The following is a 21,263-nucleotide window of genomic DNA, read 5'->3' as shown; positions in this document are numbered from 1 at the left end:
TATCAAAAATATTTTTTATTAAAATAATTAATAGCTAATTCCAATTGCCGATTTCGTTGAAAACCAAATTGGCAAATATGTGTCGTCACACCAGAGGGGGAGGGATGACCGTGACCAGGTGTGACAAGGAGAGGGGAGGGGTCAAAAAATCTTGAAATTCGTGTGACGTAGTTTATGGATGACCCCAAATGTGGTTAATCTTTTACATGACCAAGTCGTGAAAGTTGGTAAATGTATGCATAATATGTAATAATATAGGTTTTTATTTTCAGATTTGCATCACGCACACTGTGGAGTCAGCACCGTAGAACACACAAGAGCTAAGGTAAGTCTACTTAAGCTAACATAGACGAAGCTCGGTACATTTTTGATTTCTAAAAACTGTCCATATGAATATGAGTGACACTATCTCACACATCGCCGCTATACTTACTTAACCTCGTATCTGCAACACTCATTTGATGACAAAAACACCCGTATTCCGAATGAAAGAAAAGCGACATTTCCATCAAATGATTGTTGCAGATATGAGGTTGAGTAAGTATAATGACGACATGTCACTGAAATGTTATCACGGCAGAATTTCCGTGGGGTTGTTTGTGCTCTAGCTCTAGTAGTCAGACTTCAATAGGCTGCTTTCTGATCATCCACTGTTTAAGATCACCTCGACATGAAAGACGAAGAATATATCAGGTACAGAGTATTCTAGTTCGTTGCTTTAAATAGCTTTTCGGTGAAATTATGGGATCTAATGCTATCTATTAATTAACGTAACATAAAAAAGCTGTTTTTTTGTAACGAGATAATTTTAATAAGTTTTTGGCAAAAAAATCATTAATGGCCACCTCCTGTCTCCATCATCAGATCAGCTCGATGTTACCATAATATTGCATTGTCACCCGACTTACATAGTGTATTGCACATTTTCAGCCTCAATGGAAGTCGGGAAGTGGGTCAAATTTAACTTGCAAGATTCAGTACATACATAGGTACATTACATTGCAAGTTAATAAAAAGCTTGTAAAAACATGTTTAATAACTTAATGCAAGATAAAAAAAGCAGTTTTTTTTGTAACGAGATAATTATACAGTAAAAAAATCGGCCAAGTGCGAGTCGGACTCGCGCTTCGTTCGCGGTTTCGTACTTTTTTGTATTTGTTGTTATAGCGGCAACAGAAATACATCATCTGTGAAAATTTCAACTGTCTAGCTATCACGGTTCATGAGATACAGCCTGGTGACAGACAGACAGACGTACAGCGGAGTCTTAATAATAGGGTCCCGTTTTTACCCTTTGGGTACGGAACCCTAAAAAATACCGAGTTCCACACATTGTGTAGATACTGTAGATAGGCACTATCTACAGATTTACACAATCTGCAGTAATCTAAACATGAAAAGGGATTGTTCGTATCTGGCGTGATTACAAGGTAACTTTTTCGTCAGAATGAGCGACTGTATATTTACTTCGTTTATAAATACGGGTCTCTATTGTTTCCCATATAGTTTTAAGTCATAATGTATTGTTTGTCCACATTATCGTTAGTCATAATTTGGTTTTCCTCAGAAACGCGTAACTTTTCAGAATTGCCATAAAGCAAACCTAACCCAAAGATAGATATAACTCCGTAATAGATGGATACAGTCTAAGGAAAAAACGTAACCACAGTAAATTCACTGCCATCTATCGACACACTTTAAAACTAAAAATGAAGATTTATAAAAATACGATAAAATGTATTTAAATATGGATAAATGTTATTTTTTATTTGCTTTAATTATTTTTATTATTTTGACCCATGTTCTTTCACTGATATGCGTTAAAATTGTTAAATAACAAACGAAACCGTCAACGCCATCTATACGACAGTAAGCCAAAGCTAGTAGCGCCCTCTGATTGAGAATCAAATTTTCTTGATTTTCGAAGCACGTTTTTTCCTTAGACTGTATCCATCTATTACGGAGTTATATCTATCTTTGCCTAACCTAACCTAACCCATCTATAGGATAACCTGAGGAAAATACTGAAAAGTTAACAGTTTCAGAATTATGACTAATGATAATATGACAATCATTACGTTTCGGGGTTGCATCTACTAACGCATGTATAACTTAATCTGGTCGTCATCACATTAGTGTGACAAATAACTAAAATATATAGGTACTTGATTATTGTTATAAGTACGAGTACGTGTTCGCATGTCACAAGTTGTAGGTGTACTCGGTCACCGCCCATTGAAACTAAAATATACGCCGCGATAGAAAAACTCGATTATTAACCTGCGAATTGATCAAGGCCAGCAATATCGTTTCATAACACCTCCGTTTTAGTTTACGTCTAAGATATCTCCACAAATTTCAACCTAACCCCTTTGCATTAGGGCGAAAATTGTATACACGTTTTTGGTATTACATTCGTATTTTCTTTCCTAAGGTAATTAATTTAACACATAAAGGTGTTTCTTTTTACATAAATATGATTTTTACACATATTATTGGACGTTACCTACATTACTTTCGATTTGACATTTTTACATTCTTAATAACAGATTAATTTAAATTTGATATTAAGTGATTTGACATTGGCTATTATTTAAAATTCTACAGTTGACATTTAATTTAATTTATTAATTAATTCGTTTTAATAGTATTTTCTTAATGCACTCATAGCAATAACTATGTAACAAATGTTTTGTATATGACATGTATTCCGGTTTAAATTAATGAAATCTTATTTACTTAAGTTGAGTTGCAATTTGTATGTCTATGTCATTTATTTTTGTTTTTAGCAATTAATGCATGTTAGCCATTAAGTATTAATTATAATGCCAATTAGCACGTAAGGTTTAGCTGTTAGTGCTGATTAAATGGAAAATAAATAAAATGAAATTATGTAACTAATTATATATTTACGTTCATTTTTACATTTAAAATTATTTAAACATGGAAACGAAATATTCAAAAAGGCCCGTACTTACGTTACGTATTTATTTATTAACAGGATGGTATCGCAACGAACTCTGAGCTCGCACCTATTCCGAGTTTTTAAGCACAAATCAAAAATGTCGTATCAGCCTATAGGTGTTATAGAGACATACGACATTTTGCCATATTACGGTAGTATTTGTTTCGTCCCAGGCGCGGCCATGTTGAGACCGATGCGCTGAGACGATTTCCCATCGCTTGACAAGCTACTCGCCTTGAATAAACCATTATAAGCATGAGTTCCGAGTTGTTAAGGATTTCTAGGCCATGTTTATACTGGTCATTCTGAAGGCGAAGACTCGCTTGCGCTCTGTATACGATAAGAATAACTGCCGCTACTTGCTAGTCCCGCCAGTTTAACGCGGGCGCTCGGACGTTACCGCTGTGCCTGCGCGAACGAAACGCACGCAATTCGAAATTCGAACGCGCGTGAAAATTAGAACTTCCGAATTTTAAATTACAAAAATGGTCAAAACCAAAGACGGGGACGGGATAAAAAGCAACCTGATTATAACGGAAGTACAGAAGAGACCTTGCCTGTTTGATTCTAACCATCCTAATAATGGTGACAGGGCTGAAAAGGCAAGGTGCTGGGATGAGGTGTACGCGAGCGTGGTTCCTGGGTACGCAGCTCTCGGGCTCACGGAGAAGTTTGCGGCTGGTATGTTCACGCGAATTTTCCGCGTCAAATATATGTCCACATTTTTGCGCCTTATTCCGTTGTGATAAGGCGAAATATGTGTACATATTTTTGGATTATTATCGCATGCGGGCGCGGCGTTCCGCAACCGGTCGACTTCAACTGTCGCTGCGTGTTCTTTGTTTGAACCGTCGTTTAGTACGGCTTTCGAAATAACGCTCCGTGTCCGATTGTACCGGCACGTGGTGTATCTTTGCGCTATTATGAAAATTTTATCACACCGCAATTTTGTATTATTTTAAATTACGAATCATTTGTTTTCGCTGCCTCCTAGATATTCGGGAGTCATTTCATTTGTTTTTCACCAATAGATTCTTGTTTGTGAAAAACAAATGACTTTCGAATATCTAAAACAAATGTTTTCTTGTTTTCCACGATACGCACCTAGCTTGCGGTAGTTTTAAAGAGTATTTCGTTATAATCTCGACGATAACGTCGCTATATAGGTACGTAAGTGGTATAACTATGTAGGTATTATCGCTGGATTCGCTGGGCGTCAACTCCACTTGCGTGACTTGCCCGGCGTAGCAATAATAACTTATGAAAATACTCGTAAACAAAATTGCAGTAAACTACGTGTATGGACAAGTTATTTATTATATACTAATGTAGGTACATAATAGTGTTAGATTAATTATGGATATTTAAGAATGTTTACCTACCTGTGTTACGTCATCGTTTTATATAACTAATAATCTACCCCTGTCTTGAGTAAAATGCAGCTAACTGCTTAATTGCTTAGGCACACGTATTGACTTGGTATTGATTTAATGCGTATTAAGTTTAAATTAGCTACTCCTTGAATCTGAGTCAGGGACCGGCCCGCTATCCCTTATCGGGGTTTTATAAGGGTATTGCATAAGGCTTAACTCACCATACCCTTTGCCAGACGAAACCCTTTGTTTTGGTTTTAAAAACCCTTATATAAAGCTACCACATTTGAGTAATCGGTAGCCCAAATACCCTTACAAAACCCTTATCATCCGCTCACCAACACCTTGCATATTGCTTATAAGGGTTAGCCTTATAAAGGGCTTCCCTTTTAGCATATAAGCGTGCTAATTTAAGTCGTCTACCTTGTTCATAAAGCACACATTACTTCGAATCCGAGCGATCGTCGGCGGCGACGGCGGCGTTCTTTGACTAGGCTAGTATTTTGTTTCCTTTTCATACACTACCGTAGATATATACTAATCCTGTCTCTTTCACGCAAAGGGAAACCTTTATAAAAACCGCTTAAAGATAAGGGTAACCCTTATTAAGAGCTAGCCTTATTTTTGGTTAGCTTTTCGGTAAGGGTTAGTCAAAGGTAAGGGTATGAATGGGCTTGCAGCTCAAAAGGGAAAGTCTTTCAATGTGTTAGCCGTGTTTAAGTGTCGCCCATTGAAAGGGTTTTATCGCGGAAAGGGTTGTCCGGTCCCTGATCTGAGTATTTTAGGAATTTACGTGACCATTTTAAGTCAGATAAAAATATGTAATTAGTTAATGGCATGCGCTTACATAATGTTTGCTATTAATATTAATTAAGTGGCAATTTTAAATAGGTTGATAATGACAACTATAAGTATTCTTGTTTGTTGTTGAAGTAGCTACGTGTTAAATGAGCACTTACGTCGCGTCGTAGTAGTATTTTTGTAGGCGTCATAAAAAAAAAAATAAAAAAAAAATAAAAAAAAAAAAAATGTCGTAAGGGACATTTCTTGAAGGTCCCCATTTTTTAAATGTTCGACACAAATGTGATCAATATACAATTAATTTTTGTAATTTTTTACCCATTGATAAAGCTAATCAGTTTTATAATGAAACGAATCGCTATTATAGTAATTACAAATAGTAATAAATTCAACTTTCTTAAAATAAAAAACGTATTCAAATTAACGCAATAATTATCTCTATCGTATACAGACAGACGCAAACGGGCATTTCCGTTTACGATATCTATCCCGTCCAAACGGAAAATGTTGTATCGTATATCAGATGAAACTTGGAGATACGACATTTGGGATTTTGCCGCAAAAAAACATGTAAAAGATCAGTAAATTAAAAAAAAGAAATTCATATTTTACAAATTTAGGGTTTTTGAAAATATTTATGTAGTAAAGAATTGGGTACAAGAAATGTGAAACAGATTACATACGTTATATTTTTTCATATTACTATAATGGTGATTTTTTTTTTAAATAATTTTATTGTAGAACTCTTCTGTATAACACATTTGGCATACTACGCAGTAGATGCTGAATACCTATGTAAAAGCATTAAAATAAAATGTATGGGTACCTACTCCCTCTATTTTTTTCAGTTTATAGAAATATTGTCTTACATATTCGAAATTTTAAGACATCTATACCGCAGTTTTTAGTAAATTAGTAATTTTTAATTTATACTACAGTCAACTGCAGAATACCTATGAGATTTTTATGCAGGGGAACATGTTTCAATGCAGCTGACTGTATCTTTACTCCTTAGCTCCTTACAAACCAAATGTGGTATTTTCTATAAAAAGGGACCTTATTGTCGATGGCGCTTACGCCATTATTAACGATGCTCCGATATAAATACAATGCCGCGCGACGCTGTGCGGCGTAAGCGCCATCGACAATAAGGTCCCTTTTCATAGAAAATGCCCCAAATTCGTCTAGGATTGTAAACCCGTTCCGCGCGTCTTCCGGATATAATCCGTCAAACCGCGACCCAAAATAATTGTTATACCATTCATACCGATACATCTTTGCCGATACCCAGGTAATTTTTACACTACTGTTTTTCTTATGAACTTTATAATTATAACACCTATAACAAATTAACGTAACCGCTATTTAAGTATACTTTAATGTAATTTATTTAAATAAACGTCAGTACAATAATATAGCTATTATAAAACAAGTAAAATGTAAGGTACGTACATGGTCGTACTGTGGCCCTAAGTTATTGTTTTGTTAATAAATATGCCATTGCCATATAAAGTTTTTGCTTAGTAAGGCAAAGGTACTAGTCTCGTTAAGTTGTTATTGTTACTAACAGGAAGTACAGAACGACCGTGGTTTCTGACGATTTGTATTACAATGGAAATTACAGCTATCAAATTTACTTGCAAAAATTATATTAGAGCACAAATTAAGTAAATTTGCAAGATATTTCATCAACACTTGTTACTCATCAATGCAGTGCAAGAATAAAATAATCTAAACTTCGCGCTCGAAAAAAAGACAACCGTCAACGTGTCACCAAAAACCACCATCATGAATCAATCATAAAACTAATCTTACGTACATTACGCGCTTTGTTAGTATATCTATGTCTCAGCGTTTTCAATAAACTAGCCATGGAAAAGAAGCAATGTATTAATGCACAGCGTTGTAGTAGTCAACAGAATTATCAAGTTGGCTGCATTGGTCCGCGGTGCGGTGTTCGTGACTCAATAGACGCAAGGGGCCGGCCCGCCCGTCTCTCATATCAAATATATACTATCAAAACCTCGCATCATCTTTATCATTCCATTGTAAAATAAACCTTTTGTCTTGTATATAGAGCACAATTTCAAAACAATCTAGAGTATATATATGAGGGCGTGAAAGTGAGAAGTTCATAATATAACACGTAATGTACTGTACGTCTCAACGCTAATCTCGCTGTGGCCAAAATCGGCTAGGAGGAGATGATGATGATGATGAATCTATGCAATGCTCGTTCTACATAACCTTTATTGGGACTCTTAGGGGTCTGTAAGGAAACACGTCTATGAAGAATTGGTAAATTTGGCCTAAGATACCTCTTTCAATTAGGAACGTCAAACGCGTATATATTTCGAATGGTGTTCGTTCCATATTTTGATGATTTTCAACGTATACGAATATTAAATTAGACAGTACGATAATTACTCAGCTGGAAACGGAACCTTTACCGAAAGGGTAGGTAAAAGTATTACTTAATTTTATATAATATTTTTAACTTTCAATGGGAACCAACTTATCAATACTTTTTTATATTGTATGTTAGTTTTTATAACTAAAATACATTTAGTAAACATATTTAATTCTTCTCTTGGCTGGGACGGAAAATAAAATAAGTCTGCGTCATTTTTGCGTAGGTATATGGCACTTACGGCACAAACAACATTTTGTGTTGAACGAAACCGTAGTATCTATATACATATTTCAAAGATGATAATAACAAATCGTGACACTTATTCTATATCCAAGTTATAATAAGAAGCCTACAATTATGTTGTCTAGTTGGAAGAATTGATGAGCAAATCGACATATTTTCATTTTCATCAGATGACGAATCGCTCACAAAATGGCTGAATTGAACGCCAAGTGTACAATCATGAATCAGAAACTATGAATTATATTTATACAGAAAACGCTATTATGCTTATTTGAATAGAGTTTAAATTGAAATATCAATACAATACCTACTTTTACTAAATTAGTTGCGTGCGGTAAGTTGGTACAAAATATCGTCGCAAGGAAAAGTAAAAAACTATACACAAAACACCCGTATTTTCTATATATATCATTATTTTATGTGACGTTCCGAATAAAAAGGAATCTTAGATAGATGAACACTTCCGGTGCTATGCGTCATATTCTCATATTTGTCATAAATAGTCTTAATGCATCGTTAAAAATGGCGTAAGTGCCAATTACATCAAATAAAATCTACACTCACATGAACATTGTTTCTAAATTCACACTGCAGTCATAGTACCTAAACCTAATAAAATCCCTGAAAAACAGCTTTCCTTAAAAGGGCGTATGTGCCATGAAAATATGACCTTTTGCCACTAAGTTTTTTGATTTAGCATAACACATCCATTGTACTTACATCTTACATTGTAGTCAGATACGAACTTTTGTTTTTATTACATACTTATATTCTAATATGTAGCATAGTTATTCTAGTATAGTACTGTATAGTTACATAGTTTAAATAATGCGGTTGTTTACTTGATTTTATTACAATTAAAATAAGTTTTAAATTTTGCAGTGTACCCTGGAACTTGAATTTTATGAACGTATACGCCATACGTATTCTGGTTGAATGCCCCATCAAGGGTTGTCCACTTTGCTCAGGCTTTCGAGAAAATACAAATAAAACTGATAGAAATAAAATCGGTCTTGTTGCGTTTATAAGGAAATTATTACATTAATAAAATAAAATAATATTTTTTGAATTAATAAAATAAAATAAAATAAAAATAAAATTATTTTCTGTTTTTATTATACTACGGGTAGGTTTTTACGCTAGCCAAAAAATGCTTATTATTTATACAAAGATGGAAACATTTTACGATTATTCATCAATATCCCATTTGTTTCTACATGAAAAAATATGGGTTTGTCATTTAGTAGTGTTATTTTGTTATTAAATTTAAGTACTGTATTTTTTTTAATATTTTGAGGCTTCACTTTTTGTTTTGCATTTACCTACTTCTAAGCAGAGTAGTAGGGCAACTTGTTTATGTGGAATAAAACAGCCTTGATTGGCTTTAGCGCCCACTCACTTCGTTTACCTATACGTTATATTATTATGCAATAATAAGTATGTCTATTAAATAAAATATTTTAGTAAGCCAAAGCCAACTTCCATGCCAGGGTCTATCTACAAGGATATCGAAGTGTTCTTAATGAACAACATTAAGAAAATATTTAACTAGTGGCTCTGTGAGCTGTAGACCTCGCGATAAGATTGATAAGCTTAAAACATGTAAAATAAAAAATACTTCGTTGAGTCACAGCAAAGAGGATATAATAGGATAGAGCGGTCGGTACTGTCATAGTAAATTTTGTAACCACAGTAAATTCACTGCCATCTATCGACACACTTTAGAACTAAAAATTAAGATTTATAAAAATACGGTAAAATGTATTTAAATATGGATAAATGATTATTTTTATTTGCATTAATTATTTTTATGATTTTGAACCATGTTCTTTCACTGATATGCGTTAAAATTGTTAAATAACAAACGAAACCGTCAACGCCCTCTATACGAGAGTCAGGCCAAAGGTAGTAGCGCCATCTGATCGAAAATCTAATTTTCGTGATATTCGAGGCACGTTTTTTCTCTATCTATTACCACAGAATAACTAATAGTACTACTATTACGGAGTTATATCTATCTTTGGTCACAGCGTTATTTCATTTCTAATGGGGCAATCCAATAATACGAAGTCGTTACCTAAAAACACAACTGAGTTCTATATTTCGAGTATAAAATAGTTCAAAAAATATGGTCATTTCGAAGTTTTTGCAAAAAACCGGTTCCGATCCCTGGTCTCAAGTGCCATAGACCCTAATGGCACTTAAGTCCTTTAAACCATTTTCTACCATTTTGAACATTTTCCAAACTAAACTACAGAAAAATTATATGTAGTTAGAATACACTAACTACTGAACCTGCTCACAAAATTTCACGAGGAACGGTTGAGAATTGCGACCTGTAGAGGAGAACATCCGGACACGAAAGCAGATTGCCTGAGTCAAAACTGAGACCTTCGCTAAACCTTAGTCGATTAAAAAAGAACCGATTTTTCGTGAAAAGTACGCAACATTGCAAGGCGTTCTCCATAATTCGATTATCTACTCGCAGAATTAACAAAGGACATGACGGGTCACTTTGATTCGGACGATACAACCTCCGAACCGAACACAAATGGCGTAAGTGCCATAATGCCGCTAGGATATTGTATTCTTTTGGAGACAAATAGATTTATTTACGCACTTGTTGGCTATCCGGTGGAATTAACATGCAATATTATTGGAGGATAATGAAAGTGAGACGCGTGATTTTAATTTCAACGGGTTATATGTGCGAATATATGTAAATATAATACTTATATAGTTATATTATAATTAATTATGTGTTTTAGTATACTGCCTTCTATAACATCTATTTGTTTAACCGTTGTTTAAGAATAAGTAAATACTTAAATTTGGATTTCAATAATGAATTGAAATTAATTCAAATCGCTTAGTCAATTTCCTTATCGACGTTAGGCAAAATGTCGTATGTCACTATGTGATCTGTTTTTTATAAAAGAAGATACGGGTTTTTAACTAACGCAGCGTCTTACGTAAGCGAACAACTCGTGAACGCGAAGCGAAGCGGTGCGGCGGGCCCACGGCGTTCGCATCAAAGGATTGATTGATGATTCACCCCGCGACGCAACGCAACGCTTCGCGTTCGCGTGTTGTTCGCCTACGTACTACGCTGCGTAAGCTGTAGTTTCAAATATAGCTAACACAAAAAAAAAAAAAATTTTAGGCAATTGATTATTTTAAGATTTATTAAGTAAACATTTCTAACAATTTTTTTAAAGTGAATATGTAAATACATATCGGCACTTTGAAAAAAATCTCGTATCTTACACTGAGCTGCGACTCAAAGTTGAAAGGCAGTAACTCGGATGCATCCCATACATATAGTCTGTATCTTTATCCTTTAGGTATTTAAAAGAACGTAAACAAACCACAATTAGGTATTTTATTGAGCAAGAAAATTCTTTAGGTCAATTAATTTAACTCGATGTGCCAAAACTTACAGAATTTTTACTACTTACAAGATTATTATGTAACAACGAAGCTGCTATAATCGTGCTATTTTGTTAATAAGAATAGAATAGAATAGAAGATGCTTTATTCAAAAACGCTTAATTTAGACTTAACTAATGACGCTAACAAATCGAAATGATTTGATTAATCAATAGTAATTTAGTTTTGTAATATTTGCTATTACTTCGCCCTAGTAAAGAACCTAAAACGAAATCGAATATTTAGCCATTTGAGGGTATTAGATGAAAATATTACACGATTAAATGAAATAGGTTAAAGCGAGATAAAGGAACCGATCCGGGCAGTTTTCTATTTGGTTGGTTAACGATAAATGTTTCAAATACCCGAAAAGCTAAAAACACATTGTTTACATTTATTTAACTACCGATACAGCAACAACTAAAGATACAGACTATTAGATACCACATTTTTCTTTTGATTGACAGAACAAGATACGAGTTTTTTTTTTAAGTTTTGCCGATATTTACTACACCCAAAATAATAAGTTGGTCGGGATTTTACATGTATGTAGCTAGAGGATATGGCATATGGCGCCCGGGGCAGTCCCCAAATTAGCGCCCCCTGACGACTGACAAAAGTTTCCCTGCTGCTGCCTTTTGCCCATTTTGGCGGCCACTTGCCCCTCTGTGCCCCCCCCCCCCTCCCTCCTTAGTTACGCCACTAATAAAGGTCGCATTTCATACTCAATACTCAATTAATATTGGCACAATGTACAAATACAGAATTTCATATGAATTGTTAAATCTTACATAGGCGAATCAACTTTTAGACCAACACTAATCTCTCCACGATATTTTCCATCAATTGAAAATTTCGCTTATAAATAATATATGTATTACTTTATATCAATTTAGACTAATAGTAATAATTATTAAGAACGTGATTTCTTGGTAACTCCGTTTTGTAACGCCAGAGACGTGAAAAGCATTAGTCTAAAATGAGTAGTAAAACCCAAAATCGTCAAGTTTTCACTCAAATGAATTAACCAGCGTAACACGATGCAGTCGTGACCCGGTTCCACATAAGCCTTGCTCTTCAACAAACTCACCCACCTTTATATTACAAGCAACACTTGACTAGCCAATAATATACCCTATGTACTTGCAATAAGGTTTACGAATGAATAATTAAAAGTGACAACGATGACTACACGAACCAGTTTAACACAGAGCTCCGATTGCAAGGAGATGTTATGAATGAAGGGACAAAAATATACTAGATACTTCCTACAGTCGAGTAAACGTATTTAGGTTGCTTATCGCTGTGACGTGGATTGTACTACGTAATCTAAGTATTTCTAGTTCTAATGAGTGTCGGTATGGTAGCATTTCTAATTAAATATAAAATAAACTTGTTATTTACACCGTGTTGGGGGTCAAAATATTGAGCGTTGTTTTAGATTCCCACGAATCGAAAGCCTGAATGCATTCACCACAAATACATATTTTTATCCCATAAGGCCATAAGGCGTTAAATATGGAGAAAATGAAGAAGTAATATTTTGTAAGTGCGAGAATTGCGAGATTATTGACTCGCGTTCGCCATCTAAAAGCTATAGAAACCATTCATCATCTTCCTCGCGTTGTCCCGGCATTTTGCCACGGCTCATGGGAGCTTGGGGTCCGCTTGGCAACTAATCCCAAGAATTGACGTAGGCACCAGTTTTTACGAAATCGACTGCCACCCTTCCAACCCACCCAAAGGGTCTAGGCCTTATTGGGATTAGTCCAGTTTCCTCACGATGTTTTCCTTCACCGAAAAGCGACTGCTAAATATCAAATGATATTTCGTACATAAGTTCCGAAAAACTCGTTGGTATGAGCCGGGGTTTGAAACCGCGACCTCCGGATTGCAAGTCGTACGTAGCCTAGGTACCATTATAATATGCGAAATATCATTTGACATTTATCAGTGGCTTTTCGATGAACGAAAACATCGTGAGGAAACACATACATATGCGAAGAAATTCAAAGGTGTAGGTGAACAATCCGCATTGGGCTAGCGTGGGGAGTGGGGACTATAGCCCAAGCCCTCTCGCGCATGAGAGGAGGCCTGTGCCCAGCAGTGGGACCTACATAGGCTGAAATTGTATTATTATTAATATGATATTCAGCAAGAACGAAGAATTAACAAAGACATACCTAAATAAAGTGATTTCTCGCGGAGACTTAAAAGAGTCCCTGCGCGGCAAGCTCGCTTCTCCATACAAACGTAGTTACGCTCTCATTTTAAAACGACTAGCTAGATTGCTCTGAAACTTTGTACTTACAATAGGATAAGGCAAATCTATGTCTGTAATTAGTTTATGTAGCTTCAGATACAATAGTTAAAAAAATACAGCGAATTTGAGTTATTCATACAAAACTTGTTTTTGCTCTATTTCGTTTGTTTTATTTTATATACTAGAGCTATACATATAATCTAACTACAAATCTAGATATACCTAATGTCATTGTATGTGCAAAGTTTCATTACAATCCAACACGTAGTTTTAAAATGAGAACGAAACTCCGTTTGTATGGGAAGGTGAAATTCGGCCGAGCTTGCCGGGGACTCTTAACGGCCCAATTCGAACAATGCTAATAAGATGTCACTGTGACATTTTAATTAGTTTCAAATTTCATGTTAGTGTCGAGAGTGACATTTCTTCAACCAAAAACGTCACTTTTGACACTGACAGATCGGTATCGTATCGCTGTGACATCTTATAAGCATTGTTCGAATTGGGGCGTAACTTCGGCACAGGTCCGGAGCATTTTCCCGGAAAACGCTCTATCGATTTTGTTTTAACGAGAAACACGTGTACATTAGTTTCATTATGTTATTGAAACTGTTTTATTGGAAAACTTTATAAATATAATATTTCAAATAAAACCTTTTCCTCCGCTTTCTGCAGAGCTCTCGACTCGGCCACTTTCGGAATAACCGAAATTTATTAATTAAATATAAAACCGGCCAAGTGCAAGTCGGGCTCGCGCACTAAGGGTTCCGTACCATTACGCAAAAGACGGCAAAAAAATCACGTTTGTTGTATGGGAGCCCCACTTAAATATTTATTTTATTCTGTTTTTAGTGTTTGTTGTTATAGCGGCAACAGAAATACGTCATCTGTGAAAATATCAACTGTCTAGCTATCACGGTTCATGAGATACATATACAGCCTTGGTGACAGTCAAACGGACAGTGGAGCCTTAGTAAAAGGGTCCCGTTTTTACCCTTTGGGTTCGAAACCCTAAAAAAGCTAGTCCCCGCACAAAAATCGTAGGTTAACCTTCTTATCTGTCTTCGAATAATATTTGTTTATGCGATACGTAGCTTCAAAGTATTTATCTGTATTAAAGCTAAGTATAGGAACGTTATATTTTATAAATAGAGCTCACAATCGTCAAAGATAAGATTTCTTGGGCCTTTTTCTATTGTAATACCTACCTAATGTAACTTTAACGTACTCTGCGCTCATTAGTGTGAATTCGCCTGTTTCAAATCTGAACACGCCGCAGAGCCATTACCATTTATAGTCATAATTACTGCTTTTAGAATGCTAGATAGTGGTTTTATTGTATTTGTAGCACATCTGTCCGCGGCGAAACCTCTCATTGGCGCTGCCACGGCAAGACTAGTTTGAGTCGGTCTCAGAGGTTTTACTCCATTTGCATTTTGTACATAGGCGAGCTGATGGCTCGAGCAAACCAGTATAAGTTCGCTCTTGACTACGCTTAGTTATTCGGGTACATGTTACACTGGAATAGCTAAGAACTGTGCTCACGTCAGCTATGGGAATACGCAAGCAGTTCTCAGTCGAACTATTTGAAAAGAGAATCTTTATCGAGTGCCCGTTGCAGAGCGGAAAACCGAACGCAAGCGTTCCATGTTTAAATTTAATATAATGTAATTGAATTTTGCGTCATAAACAATATTTCTTTTTTTTTTCTGTGGCCAGTGTCCATGCGCTAGTGACGTGATTAAAACCGATAAATACAGTGTCAAACTGGTTTTTAAATAATTATTTCTGCTAAATGTCTTTTGTTTGCTGGAACTAAAAATATGCAGTGATCATTCGTATTTTCAGTAGTTATTCGTCGTCGAAATGGCTGGTACGTAAACTAGTTATAATTAAATGTTATTGTCTTTGCGTTACTTGTAAAAATAGAATTAGTTAATTAGTTGTTGTGTTTTAATGATATTTGCTGAGTAGGTAATGCGGTCAATAGAGTATTAGAGTACATAATATAAAATATGAATAACGTTTTCTACATAGAAATTAGTTTTATTAGGTATAGCATTTTCTTTGTTACGTTGTTTTGAACACAACTAATAAGAGTAATAAGTGTCTGTTTGTAAGTCACTGTTTTAAAATAGAAAAAAATATAATAGAGAATTTAAAATTTACATTCGTATTGAAAATTTCCAAATGAATACTTCATAAATCATAGCAATAACAACTAGAATTCTATAGTCTCTTATGTCGATAAAAATATTGTCTTTAATTAGAATTGATTACCTACCTGCGTCTCAGATAATAAAATACCTCTTTAGATAACTCAGAAGTCAGAACCTAATATGTTTTTACACAATTATCGGCTGGTAATTTAGAAATAAACAGTTGTTTTCAACCGGTAAGCTACCGTGCTAAGTCAAAAAGGCCATATGTACATTCAATTTTTATACAAACTTACGGCTTTTCAACTTAGGACTGTCGTATGGACTATGGAGTCCCATTCGCTCTTCGACCTCCGCGGAGGTCGCATTTGGTTTATACAACATTTTTTAAGGCTAAAAAGCAGTAAGTCGCTTTAAAGCTCATATCGGGATACTACCTACATTTTTGATTAGCTACTATTTGCCACCCTCTGAAAAATATTAACACACAATGTCAGTTTTTTTTATATTTAAATACAAATACAAAAAATCTTTATTCAGTAGTAAAAAAGACATATAAGTATATATATTTTTTTTTTGAAAAATTAGTCATTCATGCGAGGTGTCCGATATTATTGCAATTATATTTAATGGCAACTGCGTATTTTTGAGATATAGAATAAAATATGTTGTTATTTTGCGTCTTGCAGTGTGACGACATAATTTTAAATATACCTGTTGTTTATTTTTAATTGTATTGCAATAATAATATTCAAACTCAGAATTGAAAATAATTATTGATTTCTCAATTCTCAAGAACGTTTTTGCACGTTATTGTTTGCTTTTACTGTGGCATTTAAGAAAAAAAAATAGAAAATTACACGTTTCAATAAAATGGAATAATTTTATTATTATAATTAATGTTAATAATAAAATTATTCTATTCATTGCGTTTACATTGTATAGAGAATTCTCATTTTAGCGAAATCTGACAAAAACATAAAATAAAAACAACAACAAGATAAGTTTCGGCCCAATTAAGAATGCAGTATGTATGTGTAATGTGTATCATACATAGTAATAAGGTCAAATATATATATATATATATATATATATACACACATAATATGTGAGTTATTAGAAAATAGAAAGGGTATTAAATGTAAAATCCTTCAAAATTTAGGAATAGGTAGTATATAATACAACGTAAATAAATATTTTAATTGAAATGTTTTTTTTTCTCTTTGATAGTCGCATAAATATTAATAAATACAAAATAATGTAAATATAGCTGGTCAAACCAAATTGGCAGTAAATAAGAACAAAAAAATCTATACTCACTCATCCTTTTCTTTTGGATGCTAGTACTAGTGTAAGACAAAGATGATTCTCTCTGTCTATGTTTGAAATGAGACAGTCCTTTGACAAACTATACCTATTTTATTTTAAAAAAATATTAAAATTGGCAGTTTGTTTAGTACGTCGTCCGGTTAGTAAAGTACCTATGACGTAATATCAGCGGTCCCTTGGGCGTCGTTATAGCCGGATTCTACTGCAGTTAGTAATGTAATTAATACGAGAATCTTAAAAAAATTGCCAATTTTGGTATTAAGATGACTAAATTAAATGTTACCTTATATTAAAATCTGCCAGCAACACAATTATCTGACTATTATACACCCTTTACCGTTGTAATAAGGGTATTTAAAAGTCACTTAATTATGTCGACGAGTCTGGTACATACAGCTAGGCACGGTTTAATATGGTTTAACCTTGAAGGCTCAATGTACTGGTACTGCCAATGTACCGCGCGGTCCGCACGCCTCCATTTCTCTTTAAGGAAACGCGAACAATCATGGTTTAATAAACATTGTAGTTTGTTAACTAGGTATTTAATTAATTGATTTTTTGATCTATTTACTTAATATAGGTTTAAATAATTTTATTACTCATAAGAATATTACAATTCACTTACATGAGTACTTATACTAATAATTAATTATCTTGACGAGTACACTTTTATTTGTTATATTATATGATATTACGTGCAAAATTAAGTTTTTGCAAAATAGACAAATTTACACTCAAAATATGCAGTATGTGGGTAGGGAGACATTTATTTTGGCCGCAGCGACTTACATAAGTAAGTACGCGTGCACATTATATTAGGTTACCATGCACAGTAGACCTGTACCAATAACTTCTGAGGTTATAAGAATATTAATGTTGCTTATTTTTTATATATAGTTTCCAGACCATATACTAAACCTAAAAATAATATTTTGTGTCATCCTAGGTATTTGCTTAGGTAGAAATTTAGGTATTTCTTTTTTCAATCAGCATTCTGTAAAAAAAATATTAGAGACGAAATTCTTTGTTTCCCTGTAAAGGCAAAGTGGCTTCCGACGTACACACGCATTTTGTGTCATTTTCATCCACGGGTATAATGGCATTTAATAAATACCTAATATTGATCCTAAAACGCCTAAAAAAATATTAGAGTCGGTAAGTGAAGTGTTGTACTTTACAGAACATTGTTATATGTTATTCAAACAAATCTGTGTCAAATTCATCCACCGCTTTTATTTAAAAAAAATTTTTTTCTAATTAACACCCTGTATCTGCCACAAAAAAAAAATCATATTATTAAGTTTACGTCTACAATATTATAATACCACATTGAGACATCTTTCATAATTTGGGTCATTTTGATCCACGGTTTTTTTACTATCTGGCAAAATAAAACTCAATTGAGCAAGAAGGGCGTGCGCGGGGAAGGGTACCTACGCGGGTGGGGTGCTTATTATACTTGCCGCAATATCAGCTGGCGACTGAGATCTTAATACTATCTCCTTTACCCTTGTTAAGACCAACCAAGAGTGAAAGAGATGGCATTATGAGCTGTCTCGCCACTTAGTTTTGCGATACAGTGTATTTATTTCATTCGGAGGCATAATTACATTGTCTTATCAATCTTACCGTAGTAGGTATATAAATATAATTAAAAATAAACTGTAGGCTGCACTCCTCATACTGACCAACATTTGTGACGTTCCTAATCAAAAGGTACCACTTTCTCTGTGTTAATGCAACTTATGTGGGAGACCGTACCCAATGCAACTTACGCAGCCTACCGTACGAGATCGCATCATCGGCAGCCAATCAGCGCCGATATCATGACATCTAAAGCCCCTGTGATTGGTCCAGGACGTTGCTACGGAGGAGCCGATCCCCACCTACTCAAGGCATTCGCTATTCACCGCATTACCAGATGCACGCATACGTGCCTTTTTATATATACTTATACCTTTTCTGATTTCTGTACAAAATGTACTAGTTTGTAATTAAAGTATTTAAAACGAAAGGCGTCGTCGACATTATTGCTGCTGAACCCGCTCCAAGAGGCTACGAGCTGAACCTAGCCATATCCACGCGCGTACATAAAGTTTGGACCTTCGACCTCGGATGCAACCAGCGACGTGGCTACAAAGGATACTTGGCAAGAGTAACGCAATCGGCAAAGATAGCCATCGGCAGCTACTCAGTGCTTTGGTAAGGCGAACCAATCAAGAATAGCGGCCCTGTCTCATTTCAGTTGTGATAAACGTGTTCATATTTAAATTCCAGTGGTTGTAACGTGCCGTCTTTGTGATCTGCCTACACGCAAAGGTCGCCAGGCCGGCAGCTGCATCGTTGGCAGTTGCAGGGAGCGATAAGTACCTAATCCGGATAACTGTAAGTACCTCGCTTCTTACATCCTACCGACATGGCGGAAGATAAGGTGTTAAAAGATCTTATTAAAAAGAGAGGTTCTGTTAAAGGTAGACTCACAAAATTCATTAAATATATAGAAACGTTCGACCAAGGTTTATCCATTAATCAAATGGCCGAAGTTAGGCTCCGTACACAAGGCGCTACGGGTTTATATACCGAATTTAATTTTATTCAGTCACAAATCGAAGATGCACTTCCCGAAACAGATTTGGACGCTCAACTCGACGCGCGAGACGAGTTTGAAGCCGAGTATTATAGTATATTGGCCCATGCTGAAAGTTTGGTAAAGGACGAGGTTAAAATCGATACCCAAAAATCGGCGATTGCATTAAAATCGGTTAAATTACCTACCATTTCGTTGCCTAGCTTTGACGGTTCACATGAGCACTGGATTGCCTTTCGAGATACATTTTCGTCATTAGTACACAGCTCGCGAGAAATTTCAGACATTCAAAAATTTCACTATCTCAAATCGTCACTTACAGGAAGCGCGCAATTAGTTATAGACTCACTTGAATTTTCAACCGACAATTACAATATCGCATGGGAGTTGTTATTGAATAGATATAATAATAGCCGCTTACTTGTTCATAATCATGTAAAGGCCTTATTTTCAATGCAAACGCTGCAAAAGGAATCACCGGTGTTGCTAAGGAAACTAATAGATAACGTGTTAAAAAATATACGCGCTCTCAAAGCCCTAAAGGAGCGTGTAGACTCGTGGGACACATTACTTATTTATATGATCGTTTCTAAATTAGATTCCACCACAGAACGAGAGTGGGAGCAGCACAAAGGTTCTTTGTCGGCAGATTCAACTGAGTCAAAATTAACTATTGACGATTTACTAACATTTTTAAGAGGCAGGGCAGACATGCTTGAAACTTTAATCGTAACGCACAGTAAGGCCAATTCGCAGGACACTAAAAAGTATACTAACAGTAATTATACACCAAAGTTGCACTGCAATGTCGTGACGGAAAAACCGCAAGTGAAAACACCTTTCAAAAAACAATTTAAATTATGTCCGATGTGCAGTGAGAAGCATCCTTTATATTCATGCCAGGCGTTTCTGGATTTGAAAATGCAGGATCGATTGCAATTAGTACACGATAAAAACCTTTGTGAAAACTGTCTGCGAACTGGTCATACAGCTGATGTGTGTAGGTATGGGCCTTGTAGGAAATGCGACAAAAAACATAACTCAGTTATTCATCGCGATGAAGTTAATGCTATCAGTACAAATAGTTGCTCCGGCACGTCGAATGCGAGCCAAAATAAACCTAATGAGCCCCATACTTCCACTGCTAAATCTAGCAATTATTCTATAACGAATCACGCACACATTGACAACGGTCAGGTGTCTAAGTTAGATGTCCAATGCGCACAGGCATCATTCGATGATTTCGATGAACCGGTTTTGTTGACAACCGCTATCATTGAAATAGTCGATGATTTAGGTAAAATTACGAAGGCATGCGCGCTTCTCGACAATGGAAGCGAACGGTGCATTATATCTGAATCATTATGCGATAAATTAAATACGCGCGTTATACAGTCCACACGAAGCTTATATGGCGTCGGGGAGGTGCCAGTCTCACAGGACACGCATTTTTGTGAAATTGGCATTAAATCCTTAACTAGCACTTATTCTACGCGCATTAAGTGTTTAGTATTACCACGCGTAACCCCCCCGCGGCCATACCTTAATATGCGCAAAGAACAATTCGTTATACCGGACGGAATCGTACTCGCGGATCCCAAATTTTATGAAAAAAAACCGATAGACCTAATAATAGGGGCAGATAGATATTGGGACGTGGTTCAAGAAGGTATTATTCGCCTAGGTAACGGAGCGGTGATG

At 35.3% G+C, this 21,263-nt stretch overlaps 1 protein-coding gene across 2 annotated transcripts in view; it reads left to right on the top strand.

The window, feature by feature from the left end:
• Positions 1–3,325: 3,325 nt before the first annotated feature.
• Positions 3,326–21,263, top strand: part of LOC134751784 (uncharacterized) — a 42,782-nt gene continuing 24,844 nt past the window's right edge. The window contains exon 1 of one of the 2 annotated variants that reach the window (XM_063687273.1): positions 3,326–3,646. In XM_063687273.1, coding sequence (XP_063543343.1) covers positions 3,451–3,646 — 196 coding nt within the window. In that variant the 5' untranslated portion in view covers positions 3,326–3,450. Of the gene's footprint in view, positions 3,647–15,089; positions 15,361–21,263 lie in introns of those variants that run through there. The other variant, XM_063687274.1, reaches the window with a different exon arrangement.

This window comes from Cydia strobilella, chromosome 23 (genome assembly GCF_947568885.1).
Source record: "Cydia strobilella chromosome 23, ilCydStro3.1, whole genome shotgun sequence".
Lineage (NCBI taxonomy): Eukaryota > Metazoa > Arthropoda > Insecta > Lepidoptera > Tortricidae > Cydia > Cydia strobilella.
This window is presented reverse-complemented; position numbering and strand designations above follow the sequence as displayed.